Source organism: Akebia trifoliata, unplaced genomic scaffold, assembly GCF_017979445.1.
Source record: "Akebia trifoliata isolate Shusen 1 unplaced genomic scaffold, ASM1797944v1 Contig01006, whole genome shotgun sequence".
NCBI lineage: Eukaryota > Viridiplantae > Streptophyta > Magnoliopsida > Ranunculales > Lardizabalaceae > Akebia > Akebia trifoliata.
The window spans coordinates 743,347-763,874 of NW_028237412.1; the positions used below are offsets into that span (position 1 = coordinate 743,347).

Here is a 20,528-nt window from a genome sequence, read left to right on the forward strand (position 1 = left end):
ATTTATGATGGAGATTTAGGGAGAGAGGTATAGTGAAGGAGAAGGGAAAAGAGATGGAAAAAGTGGGATTCATTGGATTTCTTTTATAAAAAGGTGAAGAAGAGAATAAGGTGGTGTAAAGAAAAACGAAGTTTAAAAGACTTGCTGAAATTTTTTAGATAGATGTAGTACCTTTTTTTGATCTATTAATCACCAAACAAATTGTTAAATGATGATTTTATAAGTGTTTGAAGAATTTTTATTATGAAAAATTAATATGCATATGTATTTGTACAAGATATATTTTAGGCTATAATTATGACATGTATGTTTGATGATTATTTGATGTGGAAAAAAAATGAAATGTGGAGCAAGTAGGGCATTGGCTCTTGGGTGAAAATTTCAAAATCCTTCGAAGAAGATCTAGGAATGGGATAATTTGGTTTAGCCACACCGGTGATTTAATGGCTAAATAATTGTGATTAAATTGCAAAAAGAATATGTAAAATGATGATCTTGTGATTTCTAATGAGATGATATTGCCATATGTTATATGTGCAAAATCATGTTTTATACTGTTATTTTTATTTGATTTTATATGGTTTGATTAGTGAATTATGACAAGTGCCGAAAATTTCATATTTTCCCGTCATCTTCTTAGGCACTAAACATATTTTTTAATTCATAACATCGGTTTTGATTATAAAATCATTTATGTCACTTAAATCATTACATATCATATTTTATTAGTTAATTCCATGAAGTTTACAATTATTGAGGATTCCAATTATGCATTGTATTTTTGTAGATACATCAAACTAAGACTAGAAGATAAAAATAGAAAAACTACCAAAGTCAAAGCATGGTCTAACGTAAAAGTCAAGATCAAAATACGGTTTAAGAGATCAAATAGTCCCAGATTAATAGAAGCAAGGTTCCATGAATGTTAATATATCACGTCATGCAATTTTGCTCATAACTTTGGACTCACTAATTGATTTAAGTCGAGGTTAGATGCGTTGGAAAATTGATTTAGAAGAGAAAAAAAATTTATTTCATGAACAAAGGCCAATTTAGATTTTTAATGGGTCAAAAGCGAAGGACAAGTCAAAGACTCCTAATATGTCACGTTTCACCATTATATACATAGAGTTTGACTCTGATCTTGGATTGGGACAAGATTGGATGTTTTGAAAACCTAACTAAGAAAGGAATAAAAGTGGATATCAAGACTAATTCAGACGTTTTGTAGTTGAAAATGTGTTGTTAAAACAACCTCAATTTCTTCTATAAAAAAAAAACCTTAAGTCCTTAGTTTTCTTTTCTCTTTTTGATCCTTATCATGTTTATCACATTTTTTTTTTCAGTAATTTTAGATTTTATTTTTGTTTTTATTGTAAATTGGAGAAGACAGAGTGGATTATTATCAAGAATACTTCAAGATCAATAAATATAAATTTGCTTATTTTAATTTGTTTTTTATGATTTTTACAATTATTCTGACTAATCTCCCAGTTTAAGGAGATTAATAAAGCCATAATAGTTTAATTAGAATTTAGTTTTTATTTTTAAGTCATGAATGTTCTTACATGTATAATAGATTTCTCTTCAAATCAACCTTGGTTCTTCAACAAATTTTAGGGATATTTCCTTATCTTCCATGATTGGTTTAAGTCACCTTATGGTTGATCATTGATCGATAACACTTCTAAAAGGAAGGAGATATTGGTAAAATATTAATTAAAAATCAAGTTTATTTTTATCACAAAATCTTCAAAATCAATGAACTTTTGCTAGAATTTGATTTGAGTTATCCAAAAGAACTTGAAATTATAAATTAGAAATTAGATTTTAATTAGATTATTTTTTTTGGATTCAATTTCCTTAAACTTTTTTAATTGTAGAATTTTCTTAGTTTTTAATTAACTTTTAGTTACATAATTCTTTTCTAAAATTAATTTTAAATTTTTTTCCTCTAATTTTCTTTAATTTGGATAACTAGTTCTCAATCTCTCTATATCGACCCTACTTGCCAAAACAAAAAGATTTCTAATTATTTGTTTAATTTTTCTAAAGAAAATCATATAAGAGCACGAATAAATTGGCGCCATTGTGGGGGATTGGCGTAACCCATTTTACGGATTGAAGAAATCAAGATTTTTTTCTTTTCTTTTTCTTTATTTTTATTTTTATTTTTTGATACCTAATTTTTTGTCTATCTTTGTCAGCATCAGATCTTGAATGCGGAGTGAAAAAGAAGACGAAGAGAGATTCTTGCAAAATCTAATTTAGATTAATTTAATTTAGTTAGGTTTAATTTTTTTTATTTTCATGATTATTTTTAATACTTTATAGTAGGTTTCAAATTCATAACTCTCATTTCCTTATTTAATTTAATTTTAATCGGGAATGCTCAATTTTTAATAGAATTAGGGAAGGAGGACGGGTGGACGATACCTTCGCGACCTCTTAGGTTTGTATACTAAGTTTGGTATTGGTGGCCCAAGCTGACTTAGATCAATCATCCCCTATAACTAGATGGGAGGTAGGTATTTCTTTCATCCACGAATCTACTACAAGTAGTTTACTATGTTGTCTTTGTTTGTTAATTTCTTTACACAATTAGACTCAATATTGTCAGTAAAAAGACACCCTTACGGGGATGACATATTAAAAAATAAGGATTAGATTTCATTACTAATTCCTTGCCCATTAGGAAATTAATTAGTTCACTCAAAGTTATGAATTTAACGTCTTAGTTGTCTTTGATTGATGGTGTTTTTTGTGGTCAGCTTGGTTTACTTCAGGGAGCTAACGCAAATTGGAATTACCTTTTGAGAGTCAACGTGAAGTAGTGAAATAAACCAGCAAGTGTAGAAAACCTTTTTCATTACTCTACGTTTGAGTTTGATTGATAAACTTGTGGCTCCCCTTTTTTATTGCATTTTTTATTTACCTTATTTATTCTATTTTTGACTTCTCTCACTTTTTTTGTAGGGTAAACACATCATTTAAGCTCAAAGATGAGTTTACATGTGTCAAATTCTTGAAAAAAACAGCTTTGGATTTCGAGCACATCTTCAATCACCACTTCTTGGAAGTCTCGTGATATTTCACTAACATACTAGGGTGGTATATGATTCAACATTTGATTAGTAATTTTTCTAGCTCCTTAGATTCTTTTCGTACATTACTCAATCTGGTATCTAACATACACATTTTTGTGCAGTAGCTTTTATCTTGACAATGAGCAACTTCAGTTTTCGTTATCACCTCTCGACAACTATACGAAGAAAGTAAAAAAAGATTTTTTTTAACTTAATTATCTTGGTATATTCCTTTTTATATATGATGACTTATAATAGGAAGTGTATATTAAGACATTTGGAACCCATGCTTGTTAATTAGTCTTTACAACGATTATATTTGTTAGTCATGCTCGGGGGTGAAGAATTCTAATTTTTTGAAGATACCGCATGATGAGAAATATGCACATGTTGGTTGGTCATTCTCCAAAGCAATTATTTATTAATGGTGCTCGAGGATTGACAATGCCAACTGGCTAGAAGCACCACGTGATGAAAGAATTGTACACGTCGACTGGCTAGTCTCCAAAGTAGCTGCTTATCAGTAGTGCTCAGGGGCAGACAATGCCAACTAGCTAGAAGCGTTGCGTAGTGAAAGATTTATACACACGAGTTGGTTAGTATCCAAAGTAGCTATTTATCAGTGGTTGAAAGCGCCTTCAATCCGCGGGGTGCCGGGATCCGCTTTTGATTTTTGAGGTTTGGGAGTCGCCACCTAGTTATTACGATTTAGGAATCGAACACTGACTCTAAAAGGCAAATAACATTAATCTACGAAAGAAAATACGGGCCTGGAGATCACGTTACGGGGTTGGAAGGTATTAGGTACCAACCCCACCCGACAAACGCCTCTACTTTTCCCCAATAAAATTACATTGCTTAAAAACCTAAATAAATAAATAAAAAATAAGAATGAAAAATACCTAGATGATCACAACGATAGTTCCCTCAGAGTTGGCGGAGAGATTTCTTGCTTATGATTCCTTGCTTCGTTTTCGTTACTAGATCCGTTTCGGATCTCCAAGATAAAATATCTTCTCCTTAGATCTAAGTGCTTCCTAATTTTTGATGGAATTCTGAGTGTTTTTGAAGGGTTTCTGGGTGTTTTTTGAGCAAAAGTTGAGGGTTAGATAATAAGTAAGGGTTTAGGACTTCAAAATTAGGATTTTAGGAAGGTTGGGGAGATTCCTTAACCTACTTTTTATAGGATTTTCTCTTGGATACTAAAATACATTGTAGAGACCCCTATTTATAAATTTTTTTTAAGAGCTTTTTAGATAGAGTTAGAGTTAGATTATGTTTCTTTTAGATAGTTTTAGAGTTTAATTATGTTTCTTTTATATAGTTTTAAAATTTAATTATGTTTCTTTTAGATAGTTTTAGAGTTTAATTAGAATTCTATTAGGGTTAGGGTTTGACTTCGATCTTATTAGATTGATTAGGGTTTTAACTTAAGTCTCACTTGATTGACTAGAAATTTGGGTTTTGACTTAAGTCTTACTTGATTGACTTAATTTTAGAATTTTGACTTAAGTCTCACTTGATTGACTAGATTTTAGGATTTTGACATAAGTCTTACTTGATTAACTTTAATTTTAATTATGATTTCACTTTACATTAATTAATTTTTTAATTATTAATTTCAAAATTTTTAATTATTAAAATTATAAAATTATCATTTTACCCTCGAAAATGATTTTTTACGTTTTAAGTCATTTTTCAATGTTCCAAGATGTTTTGGAATCGATTTTTCGAAAAGAATTCAATGAGAATATTGGTTTGTGTCATTTATAAAAAAAATTTGTGCGTAATGGTTGTGAACTTTATGAGGGACATTTTCATAATTTTGTCAAATTTTGTGAAAATTGGTGAAATGATTTATTTGGTTTCGATTTGTTATTTTATGTGCTTGAAAGGGTTTTCCTAAGCGTAATGTAGGCTCTAGGGATGTTTTGAGGTTAGGGGTATTTTGATAATTTGGTCATTTTTTAGTGATTTTTATCGTAAAACTTCTTTTTATCTGCAAGAGAAATGATTTCTATATTTTTTGAGTTATATTTTCCTAGTATATAGTGTGGTTTCTACAGTTTTGTTAGTTTGAGATACCTCATTTGAATTTTTGAAATATATCTAGTAACAAATAAAACATTGGAATAAATATCCATCATTGGGAATCGTCGCGATCAGGTTGACGAGTTGATTAATCAAGCAAGTACGAAAATGGGGTGTCTACAGATGCCCCTCTTTGACAGTGAATTGAAGCAAACTAGATAGCAAATCTATTTTGGTAGATAATGCGATATCTGAATGCCAAAGCTAGTGACAGTTCATTTTGCAATCTGATTTAACAATTCGTCGGGACGTTCAGATCCTTGAGGATAAAACTCTCCCCGAACAAGTTTGTTAGGTCCTCGAGCTTGAACTCTCACTAACGATGTCAGATCCTAGAATTTTAGAAAATTCTCCTTGACTAATCAAAAAATGCACGTGTGTGTAATGGTATGATGTTTACTGAGTATTCTATGTGTCAGGTCCTAGAGATCTTCTCTCACTGACAATAATGATTCAAATTGAAATGCATTTTATGCAATGAAAACAATCATACGATATTGTAGGAACTTCATTAAATTCTTTTTTCAAAGTTCGAAGAGTTTGAGTCTCGTTTATCGGACTCATGCTTACTGGAACTACGCTTCTTAAGCTGAGGTTTGTAGGAACTTAAACAATCCTGTTAATTCAATATATGATTCAAACAAAGTTAGAGTCTCGTTTCTCAGACTCTGACTAAAGTTTACAGGAACTTAAACAATCCTATTAAAATTGGAGTCTCGTTTCTCGGATTCGAACTAAGATTTACAGGAACTTAAACAATCTTGTTAATTCATTATATGATTCAAACAAAGCTAGAGTCTCGTTTCTTGAACTCTAGCTAAGATTTATAGGAACTTAAACAATCTTGTTAAAGTTGGAGTCTCGTTTCTCGACCCTGGTCTTAGTTTATAGGAACTTAAACAATTATGTTAATAGTTGGAGTGTCGCTTCTCGGACTCAAACTAATGTTTATAGGAACTTAAACAATCCTGTTAATTCATTCTATGATTCAAAAAAAAAGTTGGAGTCTCGTTTATCAGACTCGAACTTACTAAGCCACGTTTCTCGGGCTTAGATTTACAAGAACTTAAATAATCATGTTAATAGTTGGAGTATCGTTTCTCGGACTCGAACTAAGGTTTATAGGAAGTTAAACAATCCTATTAATTTATTTTATGATTCAAAAAAAGTTGGAGTCTCGTTTCTCGAACTTGAACTCACTAAGCCATGTTTTTCGAGCTCAGATTTATAGGAACTTAAACAATCCTATTAATTCATTCTATGATTCAAAAAAAGTTGGAGTCTAGTTTCTCGGACTCGAATTTACTAAGTAACGTTTCTCGGGCTTAAATTTATAGGAACTTAAAAAAACCTATTAATTCATTATATGATTTAAAATCGAGCTCAAAGTTTGAAAGATCGGGCCTTTATTGGCTCATCATGCATCTAGATGCATAATTATCATTGGACTTCATCGGACTTTTAAGTAAGATTTTTCTTTTTACCATGTGATTAAGAATAAAACTTTGAAATTAAATGACTTTCGAAAATGTCCCTAGTTTCAAGGTTGACTTTAACTGGAACTTGACTACGAGATTGATGGAATGGATTACACTTGAAAAATATGGACTCTAATGTATGACAGATAGAAGAACTGACATTCCCTTAAATTTAAGACTCTTAAGATTATCATATGTGTAATAAGGGATTGATTATTTTCTTTTGAGAAATGTTTAAGCTGAACTTAAAATCTTGATAATTATTAGAATAAAATATCTTTCTCTTCAAAGTGGTCGATGATTCTACATTTTCCTTTGGCGAACATTTGAACAAGTAAACATATTCCTAAACAATGTTAAAAATGACTTCTAAGTTTCTTCGACTTCAACATTGTTTTCATCGAATGTTGTGACTTGAATGGTTCTGCATTTCCTAATTTCTACACAAGCTTCCTTCTGAATTTTTCTTTTTGATGAGACCTTTCCCCTAATTTGATAATGTCATAATTTTTTCCTAGATCGCCTCTATAGGTTTTTAATCTAACGAGCTTTGTTTTTCTTTTTTTGATGATGCCTTAATTTTTGCTTAGGTCTTTTTTCAGATTTTCAACATAGCAGGCCATTTTTTTTATAGTTATACTCTAATTTTTGTCAAAGTCGCCCTTTTGGATTTTTGACTTAGCGGGCTTTCTTTCTTCTTGATGATCTTGAATAACCAACTTAACAACTTCTTGGTTCCCTGCACCTTAACCGAGTCAATTAGCATTCAGGAGAACTTAATAGGTGGGCTTAGGATATGATGTAGAAAGAAAAGATATAAGGCTCAACTTTCCAAAATGCCCCTAGTTTGATATTCTCTATTTTCTATCAATTATTTTAATTTTTTCTAAATGTTCCTAATTTGACATTCTTTTCTTTTTATCAATTCTTTTGATTCTTTTTCTAATGCCTTTAGTTTGGCATTCTTTTTTTTTGAACATTTCAATAGGGGATTTCATTTTAGATGACACTTTTCTTAAGATAACACATTTTTTTGCGTGACCGGGCTTGAAGTAACTTTTCGGGTTGCTTACATATCCCAAATATTTCTTTTTTCTTTTGAGATCAGGTCAAAACGTAGTTCATACTAAGATTCCCTCCCAAGGTTGGTCGGTGTGGTTTAGAAAGAAGAGGCTATTGATTTTTTTTTAAAGACTGCGAGGGGCTAAAGAAGGTTATCTTCTTCTTAGTAATACAAGAAAATGGTTTAACCAAAGGAGGCTTCCTTTGGTGAAATGCTAATTGATTTGATCAAGATTATAGGAACTCGATGTCTTGATTGTTCTGTTGAGTACGGTCTTGAAAGCTCCCTTGATCCTCGAGGTGCGCGGATCCGCTTTTGACCTTTGAGGTTTGGGAGTTGCCACCTAGTTATTACGGTCTAGGAACTGAACTTTGACTCTAAAAGATAAATAAACTAATCTACGAAAAAAACTGAATTCAGGGATCACATTACGGGGTTGGAAGGTGTTAGGCATCAACCCCACCCGGCCAATGCCAGTCTCTACTTATCCCAAATAAGATTACATTGCTAACAAAAAACCTAGATAGAAAAAAAATAAAAGAAATTTTACCTTCGAACGCAACGATTCTATTCCCTTAGATCTGATAAAATCGCTCATTGTACCGTACTTCTTGTTTCGTTCTTTCTCTGGATCTAATTTTTAATCTCCGAGGCAATGTATCTTTTTCTTAGATCTGGATTCTTCAAAAAAAATTATGGATTTTTGGGTACTTTTGAAGGACTTCTAGGTGTTTTTCAGGCTAAAATTGAAGTATAGGTGTTAGGTAAGGAGTTGGGACTTTAAAATTAGGATTTATGGAAGGCTAAGGAAGTTTTTTAACCTATTTCTTTTAGGATTTATTATTTAATACGAAAATAGGGTGTGAGGACCCCTATTTATAGATTTTTTTAAGGGTTGGTTTAGATAGAATTAGTGTTTAATTATAATTCGTTTAGTTAGAGTTATATTTTAATTAGAATTGTTTTAGGTAGAGTTATATTTTAATTAGAACTCTATTAAATAGAGTTATTATTTAATTAGAACTCTATTAGGGTTTTGACTTTTGGTCCTATTTGATTGACTTTAAGATTTTGACTTTAGTCTTACTTGATTGACTTTAATATCTTGACTTTGGTCTTACTTGATTGACTTTAATTTTGACTTTAGTCTCACTTGATTGACTTTAATATTTTGAATTTAGTCTTACTTGATTGAGTTTAATATTTTGGAGAACTCCTTTCTATTATATCTTTAATTCTTTGGACCCCCAAATGGAGGGGTCCTTGAATAAATATCTTGGCAACCATCAACAATTTTGCTTGAGAGCCTAATTGATCGATTTTTTTGGTTTAAAATTTTAAATTAATTTTATTAATATTTCAGTTTAATTATTTAATATTTTATTTATTAATTTCAAAAATTTTAATTATAAAAATTGTAAAATTACCATTTTGCCCCTAGAGAGGACTTTTTGTGTTTCAAGTCGATTTTTGATGTTCTAGGATGTTTTAGAATCGATTTTTCATAAGGAATTCAATGGAAATATTGGTATGTGTCATTTATAAAAAAATTTGTGTGGAATGATCGTGGACTTTATGAGGGGTATTTTAGTAATTTTGTCAAATTTTGTGAAAATTGGTGAAATGATTTATTTGGTTTTGATTTGTTGTTTTATGTGTTTGAATGAGTTTTCTTAAGCGTAACGTAAGCTCTAGGGATATTTTAAGGTTAGGGGTATTTTGATAATTTAGTCATTTTTTAGTGATTTTTATCATGAAACTTCTTTTTGTCTGAAAAATGATGATTTCTAAGTTTTTGGGACTATATTTTTCTATCGTAGAGCGGTTTCTACTTTTTGTCAATTCGAGATACCTTAACCGAATTTCTGAAACATATCTAGTAACAAAATAAAGAATTGGAATAATCATCCATCATTGGGAACCGTTGCGATCGGGTTGACGAGTTGATTAATCAGGCAAGTGCAAAAATGGAGTGTCTACAGGTTTTCTTTTGAGAATGAGTAATCTTCAGTCTTCTTCCATGAAATTGAATGTGATTGAGTTATTTGTATTTGACATTGACTCGTTCAACCTTTTCCAAACTTCGAAAATGATCTCATATTCTTTTGTGAATTAGAACTCTTCTCCCTCTAGTGAAAAACATAATGGATCCCTTCTTGTGGGTCTCAGCACATTTGTCAATGATTTCAATTGTATCATTATTAATCGATAAACTTTGACTTTGAAAGTCACCATTGACTTTATGTTTTGATCTATTTTGATGTAATCTATTAATATATCATCATGAGAACATGTAGGAACGTTGTTGAATTTCTCAAGTAAGTTCATTATTCTCTCATGTTCCCCTGAGGATAATGTTGTATCAATTTGCACTTTTTGAGTGCACTCTTTAATCCCAATATTTATCAAGTTTGATTTGTCAACCTTGAGTCATTCCTCATATTTGATATTATGCTCAAATCGTTATTACACGCATGATAATCAGAAGTTTCTTTATTTATTGGAAGAAAAAAAAAACATAGACTCTTAACTCTGAAACTCGAAAATTAAATAAAGACTAACGTAACTGAAATAACTAACTGAATAACTGACGAAGATTGAATTAAAACTAAAAGAAAACTCAGGGATGCTTATCTACAAAGCGGGGAGATCCTTATGGGCAGATGGACACAATACTATGGTGCAAGGGTAGACTTCTTGGACTTGACATTAGTACTTTGCCTAGATGACTCTTTTGACTGATCCAAAGTGGCATAGATAGGGGTTTAAAACATCTAGGAGCAATTCTTACTTGAGTGGAAGTACATCAAGATTAACCATTAATTCTGAATATTTGACTCTTAACCACATGATTAAAATTTTGAAATTAGCCCAAATCCAATGGGAAATATTAAATTCAAATGCATTATAAGTCTATAGTGACCAAGAAACTGAAAAAGGTTAGCCACGGGTTTGTCCCTAATTGAGATAGAACTTTTGATCAGATGAAATAATTTTGGCCTTAGGATCGCATCTATTTGGTACCAATTAGTCCAATCGGTTTGATGTTGATCAGTTTGATCCATTTGTCGATAAGGCTAATTGACTTACATTTCACACATTGGGTCGGATCGATATTGCTGGTCTAGTTTGAATGATTTGGATTGGTCCGCCCACTTACCTGTTGGTTGGATTGATTAAAGCAACCCGGGAACGCCCATAGTCGGTTCGGGTCGTGACCTATAGGAATGTTCTTAAACTCTAGGTTTACTACGTGTAATGCAATTTATCTAGCTACCCTGCCCAAGTGCACCTATATACCTCTCGAACGTACTCAATCAGACGGTACGTGATGACTTGATTTGATATACCGTATAATCTAAAACTCAAACCCACTTCTCTGTAGTCAAAAGCAGCCAGTTTAATCCCCAGTTGAGAGGTGGCGCACAATGCTGAGCAAAAGTCCTCTTAAATACCTATCGTCTAGAATAGACGTAGTCTATCCCCCTCGTACAGTAGGGTATAGCGGAGCAGGATCTTGCTTAGACACTGATTTTGATCAAGAAGTGCAATTGGTGAACTTGGATTATTTTTGATATTCCGTATAGGTACAAGTCTAGGGTTGTAGCTTTCATAAATGATTTAGCATCCCACAAGGGGACCAACCACGTACTAGTACTACGTTGGCAATCGGGACATGTGACTGTGCGGGTTACAATAGGACAAAAGGTTCTGGTCATCCCAGCATGGGTGCATCAATATACCTTTCAGAGTCACCTGATCAAACGGTACCCTAGTTTTATATACCCTAAGATACGTGATTGGAGTTGTGATTTTCATGAATGACGTAGCATCTCCGAAGAGACTGGGCCACGCACTAGTGTCACGTTGGCTAGAAGGGACATGCAAGCGTGCAATGCAACAAAATAAACGTGCTAGTGGTGTGTGCAAAGTAGGATGGGGTGTGCCTGGGGCATTTTCATATGAATGGGCCTATGGGCCAACTCAGATTATCACAATATGGATTTCAAATATTAAACAAAATACAAAAAACATCCATAATATTCAATTCAAGATCAAAGCATACACATCATAAAGATATATCAGATCATGGCATATCAAATAGGCAATCATAGAATATTCAATCAGATTTAACATTGAAACCGACATAGCATGAATCAAAATAATTTTTTTTTTTTTTTATCTTTATGATCCAATCAAATATCATTTTGGGCGACTTTAAACAAGTTGAGATTTCGAAGAATATATTAAGTTAAGAATGAAATGATAATTGTCGAGATAATAAATTATGATCATTCTTAAAAAAAAATTATTTTTTATTATTTCTTTTAAGAAAACAAATTGAATTTTATTTTGTTGAGCAACACCAAAAAACTTCTCTCTTATTTAAAGAAATTGATTTTTTTTAAACGTTTTTTTTAAGAAATAAAGAAAAATTGAATTAAGTAAAAAAAAATTTGTTCCCTTTTTTTTAAAGAGAAAAACCAAATATTGTTTAAAATAAAAAATTTTGAAATAAAGAAAAAAAATTTTCTTTTTTTTTTTTAAATTTTTTTTACATTTTTTTAAAACTTTTTTTTTTAATTTTTTTTAAAAAAACATTTTTTTTTAAAAATTTACTATCAGAGATCAATGCATGTACCCTAAAAAAAATTAAATAAAAGAAACTAAAAAATATAAATATAAATAAATAAAAAAAAATTTTTATTTAAAAAAAAAAAGCTTTATGATCCAACAACCTTCATTCCATTTTATCTCTTTATTTTTCTTTAAACCATTAGATTATTTGGGAGTCTTCTAAATCGACCTTTAATTGGGATCACACAAAAAACATCTAAGAATATGCTCTCCAAACTTTTATAGCCAATTTCAGTATCATCCCATCCTCAATTCATATGTCAATTTGGATATTTCATTATTTAGGGTCATCCCAAATGACCCTTGATTAAACCATAAAAAAAATTTATATGCTAAATCAAAGTATCCAAAATTGAACTAAAGAATACCAATAAAGGATAATACAAATCCAAAAAAGAATCCAAATAAAAATGGATCAACACCCATTTTTCCATATCACCATCCTCTCAATATCTTGCATTATTTAGGGTCATACCAAATGACCCTAAATCATAACAAATAATATTCCATAATAATACGCTAAATAATGATGTCGAGAGACCATAATACTATCCCAAAAATAAACGAATCAAATAAATTAAAAATAAATAAAACAAATATATAAAAAAAAAAACTAGGTCTAAAGGGCAATGTTCCCATACTTGGGGCTTTTCAAGTTTAAAGGATTAAAATGGTGGAATTCAAGTGGATTCCCACTAAAATCCCAAGCACACAAGAAATTTCAAGAAGCAACATTTTTCATTTTTAGCTTGCTCATTACCTCTTTTCTTTTATTTCTTAAAATTAGACTATAGTCATTTTTTCTTAAATTTTCTCGACAATTCCCTCTATTTTCAAAATCCAAAAAATGAGTTTTTCATCTCACCTTTGGTTAAGAATTGGTAACCATCTTAGGATGGGAGGGATAAGTTGTCTAACACCTTCCTTGTCCCTCAATCGAATCTCCTTACCTTAGTTTTCTAGGTAGACTTTTCCCTTTATCCTTCGGATATGTGAATCACTACAAGTCAAGAAAAATAGATTTTAAAAAACCTTTTTATAGTGTTCATTCATACTTAATTGAATGTTGAAGAGTTCTTAACCCACGTAGATGAGTTGAAACCTCTCCAAAGGTTTCGAAGCCCACATATCTACAACTATTATTTCGGTTTCATCATGGAGTACACTTTGTTACTCTGTTGTTTATGTGAGATTGTGGACATACTTTATTATCAATTTATATTATTTCCGTTGCTATCTATCACCATTTAAACTTGTGTTGTTTATTTATATTATTATAATGTATGTGAAGTATTATTTAGTGCATTTGGATTCTAGCACAAAATCATGAGGATTCATATTAGGATTTGGGGGCACCACAATACCCAAGTAAGGATGGGCAAATGTTGTAACAGCCTTTGAGTGGCCACCATTTAAGCCTTATTCTATTGGCACTCATTACATTCAACAATATGACGAAAAATACCATGCCGTAGTCCCTTCCAATAAAAGGAACTTTTGATTCTATGTATAGTTTTGTGGATGCTAGAGTGATCGCCAATGGGGATACTATGAAATTATCCAATTATCAACTCTTAAAGTGAAGATGTAGCCAGCCAACCTTTATATATGAGTTTGCTATTGGTCCATGTGTAATCGAGAATTTTTCAACTTTTCTGTTCGGACTCGCATTTGAGCATGCTTATAGGCTAAACTATGTTTTATGACCGTCTTGAATCCACTGGTGAGGTCAGATTTCATTAAATATGATCAAAATAATCCTAAAGGTTTACCCTAAGTCCCATTTTTAAGATTTTCTCAATTTTTCACTATTTATTTTTTCTCGAGATACGAATAAAAAATTCGGGGTTTTACATGATTATAATGACATTTTCGAGTGTTGAAGAAACATGTTTGAGAGTGTTACATTGGAGAAAGCAATGACATCTTACAGTGTTGAAAAAACATATTGCAACTTCATCATTAGATCTATTAATAATTTGGGTCCTCAATGACTCGGAGATACAACTGACAACATTATGAAAATAAGTTTCATTCTTCTGATCTTCCTACACAAATTGACAAATCAAGATAATGTTAATAAGATTGTGTGGACAATGGAAATAAATAAGAGCATTTACTTAATGAGTTTTACGAAAAATTTGAGCAACTAGAGTAGTTTGACCCAATTACATCAAAAGAGCAATCTAAAGGTATAGTTTTTCTGCTTAGATCCATTGGGCATATTATTTTGATGTCATGCCAGTGAACCATCCAATCTTCGAATACGTCAATGAGATCTTTAGTACATCCATTTTTAAGTACTAAGTATGATTTTATTAAAATGGATGAACCTCGGGATATATACAAGAACCAAAAAGGTTAAGGAAAGCTACAAAGAATTAAAGAGATTACAAAACAAAAATGAAACTTAACTCCCCAACATATAATAGATCTCCATAACTCCATCTAAATCAAAATCATCAAAGAAAAGTGTATTTTGATTTCAGAACTTAGCTGGGGTAATCAACAAAGAAAGAACTGACTGAAGATGTGGGAATATGCACGGAATAAGCAACAAAAGAGAGATGTGATTGATTGACTCTAATTTCTCATAAGATAGAAGCTATATCAGAGCACTAATAAATGTTGTTTCTTTATAATAATAATTGCACCTTTTACATATTGCTCAAAGTTGATGGAGATTTCCAACTAAAATGATCGAAGCACCAATCCTAGGCTTATCTTTACCAATCGAAGCACATTTTTTAGGAAAACTTGAATGGTGTTTGGAAGAGGGAACTATGTAGCTATTTAAATCAGATGCAACTATACTCCACGTGGCAATGAAAAATGTAGCAGTGTAGGTGAGAGATTTGCAGTGGCACTCTAGAAAACATTTTTTTTATTTATAAATACTCCAAAAAACATTTCAATTTATAATTGGTACTGTGTGGGGGAGAGTATAAACTCATTGATTTGTTGGAGTGGTTGAACATTTTAGGTGATGCATCGATCAGGTACACAACCATCTCTTTGTTGTAATCTCTTTCCGGATGATTTGTTCAAAAAGGAGTTAGAGAGAGACATACAAACAGACAAACATACAGAGAGAAGAGAGAGGAACCCAAAAACCTGATATAACTCATTTTCTAGGTTGTCTTCGTCATCTCGAAGCAAGTCTTCTGGATCCAAATCCATAGAGAGAGAGAGAGAAATAGAGTTTTGTTTTTGGTGTTTCTATTTTGAGTTCCGATTCCAATTCCTCTTGCTGCCTCTCCCTCCTATTTGAAATTGTTTAGGATCCTTAAGGGTTTCCGTTGATGGAGCACTAGTCACCGTAGTCGCTCGAGGGAGAAGACTTGTCGGAGGGAAAGAGATCACTCTCGAGGGCTCTGTCGAACGAGAATCTCCTCTTGATCTGTTTCGTGTTTCATGTGGAGTCTCGATCTATTTCGTGTGGAGTCGTGTTTCTATTTCGTGTGGTTAGGAAATAAAAAAAATGATAAAAGAGTTTTTTACTCTTGAGGGTAAAATTGGAATTGCACGTAAAAATTTGACAGAAAAATTGCTCTCCGCAAAAACTAAATTGACAAGTACCAATTTCGGTACTTCTCATAAAAGTACTATTTTGACTTTTTTAAAAAGTTGTTCTTTCAAAGCATTGGATGTCCAAATGATAGAGCAAGTGCTTTTAACTCCCTGCCAGAGTCAGAAGCACTTAGAGAAGTCAATCCAAATAGGCCCTTAGTTTTCAATAACATCCAACCAACTTTACTAATTTAGTAAGATTGGAATCTTATTACTAACTTAAAAAAATGTTAAAGAAACAATATTTTCACTATTGAATTTTAATTTTAAATTTGATAGTCAATTCAAAGCCTTGGATCAAGTTTGGAAAAAAAAATATATTTTTGAATTTTTTTATCCAAATATTTTCATTTGATCTCAACAATTTTTAATAAGATTTAAAATTTTACTAAGTTAGTAAGGATTTTTTTTTTTTAATTATAAAAATATCCTTATAATCTTAAAAAATCTTGCAATTAATATTTTAAATATATCTTTTTCGTGAAAATGAAAAATAATTCTCTTTCCTACTTATTAATTTTTTAATTTGTAGATCATGTGCAAAACGCACAAACAAAACCACCCACGCGCCCACTAGTGTCAGTTTGTGCATGCATATAGATAGCATTTTGGCGTGTACGTATTCGCCCCCTTCAATTCATCATATGAAATGAATGATTGTTGGAATGTTCCAAGTTCCAACGACGACACGACGGCACATAACGAAAGATCCATTATTATATACATAGTGCTGTCGCCACATTGGAGTTGGCATCGATCCTCTCTCTCTCTCTCACGATCTCATGATTTGCCCTAAAATGCTTATATTGTTCAATTAAATTATCATTTTTATATTTGTATAATTATTATATATTATTATGATCTCCTCTCACCAAATTGGATACAGAAGTAGAGAAATCTTGTTCTTTTGTTTCTAGGGTTCTGGTCCTTGAAACTGAGGGATTTTTTGAGCAAGTAACAGTAGTAGAAGATCTATGGCCTTACCAGGCCAAGGAATCGATCCTGCCGTTCTGGACGAAATCATAAAGCGGCTTTTGGAGGTCAGATCGTTAAGGCCAGGCAAGCAGGTTCAGGTCTCGGAAGCTGAGATTCGGCAACTTTGCACTGCTTCTAGGGAAATCTTCCTCCAGCAGCCCAATCTGTTAGAACTCGAAGCGCCAATCAAGATCTGTGGTGCGATTTTTTTTTTTTTTTTTTAAATTTTTAAATAAAATATTCTGGTCATGGATGAGTTGTTTGTTGTTTCCATTTAGTTTTCGTTTTGGGATTTCTGCAAGATTTGGTTGTTTTATTTTTTGTTGTTGGAATTTGAATTTATCATTTGGTAGATCATTTGTGTGTTTTTTTTTCTTCGTAATATTCTTGATTATTTTTGAAGTATGTTACATGATGGTTTGACTGTTTATTGATGTTTTTAAGATTGTATGTGTGTTTTGTGCTTAAAAGAAAATTTTCTTGCAAATTTGTATTGTGAGTGATAATGCAGGTACCTTGGAGTCATGATGGCCTTGTAAGACGACCCCACTCCAGGTTCGCCCCAAGCCGGCTCTAGGTTGAACCAGGAAATCCCATGTGATGACCTTTGCGGTCATGGGGAGGCCTAAGCTCATATTAAAGCCTGGCACAATTATATTGTGATTTCTGGAGGCCTAAGCTCATATTAAAGCCTGGCACAATTCATGTTAATGTGGGCTATAAGATTATGACCTCCAGTTTGGTCCAACAGGGCCAAAACAGGTGTATTTAGTGCTGGACCCACAATGTTGACATGACCCAATGCAATTCATGAGATAATATAATTGGCCTCTAGTTTTGATGTTTCCTTAATTAATTTCATAAAAAAATTAGCATCCTGGGTCATGATCGTTCCTGGGAACATCTTGGCTTAAGCCATGGTTGGCTTGAAACAATCCTAGAAGGGATCATCCTGGGGTATTGTGAGCACTTGAGAAGGCCCCAACACGGTGTTAGATTGGGAAATCAACATTGAGACACATGTTTGGGCCTTGAGGATTGGCACATGCGTTCGTTATGCCGTCATTGTGGGTCATGATCGTTCCTTCCCTCGTATCGCCCCTATTGGGAAATCAACATTGAGACACATGTCGGGTGGTGCTGTGTCATGTGACATTGTGCACACTATGGGCAATTTTGTGCATCAGAACGCTAAAGATAGATTTTTTATGGCCTGTTGACCACATTAGGTGCCTTGTATGCGTCATGTGAACCGATGTTCCCTTGAGACACTTGAGTTATGGTCCAATGACACTGTTGTGGCCTGTGGGTGTGGAGAACCCTCAACATAATTGGGCATTTGCGTCTATGTTGGGAGCACTAAAGCATTGCACTAAGTAAGGTACTCAAGGCTTGCGATAGTTGGACCATGTCTTTTGTATCACATTGTCCCTTCATTGTTGAACCTACAATACCGTGACACCTAAGCATGCCCTGACAAAGCCGTATGCAAACCTAAAATAGCCCCAAGCACAACCTTGGCACAACACTACCAGTCACAACCATGTAGTCAGTCCCTTAGCACGTGGTCTTGACAAAGCCATTTAACCCTAATTATATTCTTGCCTCACTGGCCTTCGGCCTTCCCAAATGAGATTTGATCGAATAAGATCTATCCCACTCACTTAGAATTAATGTGGGGCCCACCTAATCCAATCCCAGATTACTTTTGTGTGTGTGTGTGTGTGTAGATTTAGGGTTTAAAAAATACATATTTCATCCGATGGTCCATAATCATCTATCCATATTTGAGCTTGGTCTTATGCCAAACTCAATCTAGAGGTTTAGAACCCTTCCTAATCAAATCTAAACCCTTATCAATGATCTAAGTCTTATCTAGACCATTTAGATAAGTTCCAAGCTTAAGCCAAGGGTCCATATTGATGTTTATTCAATTTGGGACTCAAATCACTAATTCGAGTCATTCCAAACATCTATAAATAGCTCTCCACCCCCTGTGATGTCCAAAGCAATCTTCTAACTAAGGGAAAACCAAATCCAATTCTCTTCCAACCCTCAAGTTTAGTACCAGATACAAAAGCCCCAAATCCTAGAAGTTCTACTTTCCAAAACCCTAATCCTAGAACCTTGAGTTTTCTAGGAAACCCTAGGAAGTCTTTTGAGAAGAAGATGAAGTCCTGGAACCTTGCACTAAAGGATCCAAAACCAAAGATTTAGGGATGTCTAAATAAATTTTGTTCCTCTATTCCATTATGTCTAAGGCTTAGTTTTTGAAAGTGTTCATATCTACTTTCACAATCTCAATCCACGTTATCTTGAGTCTTCTTGGTTGTTTAGAACCTTTAACTTGAATATTCTTCTAAAAAAGGGAATATGATTGACCATCTTTGAGCATGCCCAAACCATATCTGTCATCTTTCTCTTAATTAATTAAATATTTGATCTATTCCTACATTACCTTGAATATGTTTGATCGAAATAGGAAATAATCATTCTAATTGATGCTTTTCACATCCTCTACTTCAAGTCTGCACTAATATGGAGAGCCAACTTCCCATCTCGGTTCCTCGTGAGACATCTTGGGATTCTCTCAAGAATGGGAAACATACTTGATGGCTAATGCCCCAGTGCATGAGACAATGGATGAAAAACAACATTGCACGTGACCCAAGAAGAATTCACCTTTTGATACAGGGGAGAACATGTTTTAAAACTTTATTGGAGGGGACTTTTTTGCCAATGACCGATGTGTGCCATACAAGCATCGGGAAACTTTGACAAGATGCCCAAATCCCTATGAGATCATGTAAGCCAATCATAACCTGTTGTTTGCGAGGAGTCACCATTTGCTTAAGTAGTGTGTAGGCATTTTGTTGATCATCTTACGCTAAGAGCACACCCATGGCATCTTCAGTAAATGACAAGTATGACAACAATGGTTTTCCTTCTATGGGTGACATCAATGTAAGAGCTTGTACTAGTTTTTTAATCTTCTCAAAGGCAATTTGATAACTCTTTTCTCATTTGATTCCCATCTTTTTTTGGTAGTTTCATCATTGGCAATACCTTCCTTGATAGTTTGAGAAATAATTATCCCTTTCCTGGAATGAGCAACCTCAAAAAGGTTCAAACTACCGAAAACTTTTACCTCAAAAACATGGCCAAGTTCATACTTCACATGGGAAATGAAGGAAGAGTCGTTTCCAATGGGAATAATATACTCAACATAAATAAGGAGGATTGTATGGCTAGTGGGACTAAAGTGAATAAAACCTATGATCGTAGTGGCATCTCTGGAAACTTATGTTAGTAATCATTTCGTTGAAACGATGGAACCAAGCTCGAGGCGATTACTTCAAACCAGAGATGGAATTTTGAAGTAGAAAGCAAGGTGGATCCTTATTGATTTTCTATGTCAATTGCCTTAACATCCAATTGATAAGAGGGCAATCCTAATTGGAGGTAAGAGAGACGAGAACATGAACATAGGTTAACTTAGCCACATGAGTAAATGTTGCATCATAATCCAAATCATAAGCCTGGGTTAATCCTTGTGTGAATATGAGGGCCTTATATCATGCTACTACCATCATAAATCACAGTAGAAACACAAATATCCACCTGTTT

General features: G+C 32.9%; 1 protein-coding gene across 3 annotated transcripts in view; it reads left to right on the forward strand.

The window, feature by feature from the left end:
* Positions 1-16,492: 16,492 nt before the first annotated feature.
* The window catches only part of LOC147380770 (serine/threonine-protein phosphatase PP1-like), a 29,559-nt gene continuing 25,523 nt past the window's right edge, over positions 16,493-20,528 (forward strand). For 2 of the 3 annotated variants that reach the window (XM_086431256.1, XM_086431257.1), the window contains exon 1: positions 16,493-17,099. In XM_086431256.1, coding sequence (XP_086287382.1) covers positions 16,901-17,099 — 199 coding nt within the window. In that variant the 5' untranslated portion in view covers positions 16,493-16,900. The remainder of the gene's footprint in view (positions 17,100-20,528) is intronic. The other variant, XM_086431258.1, reaches the window with a different exon arrangement.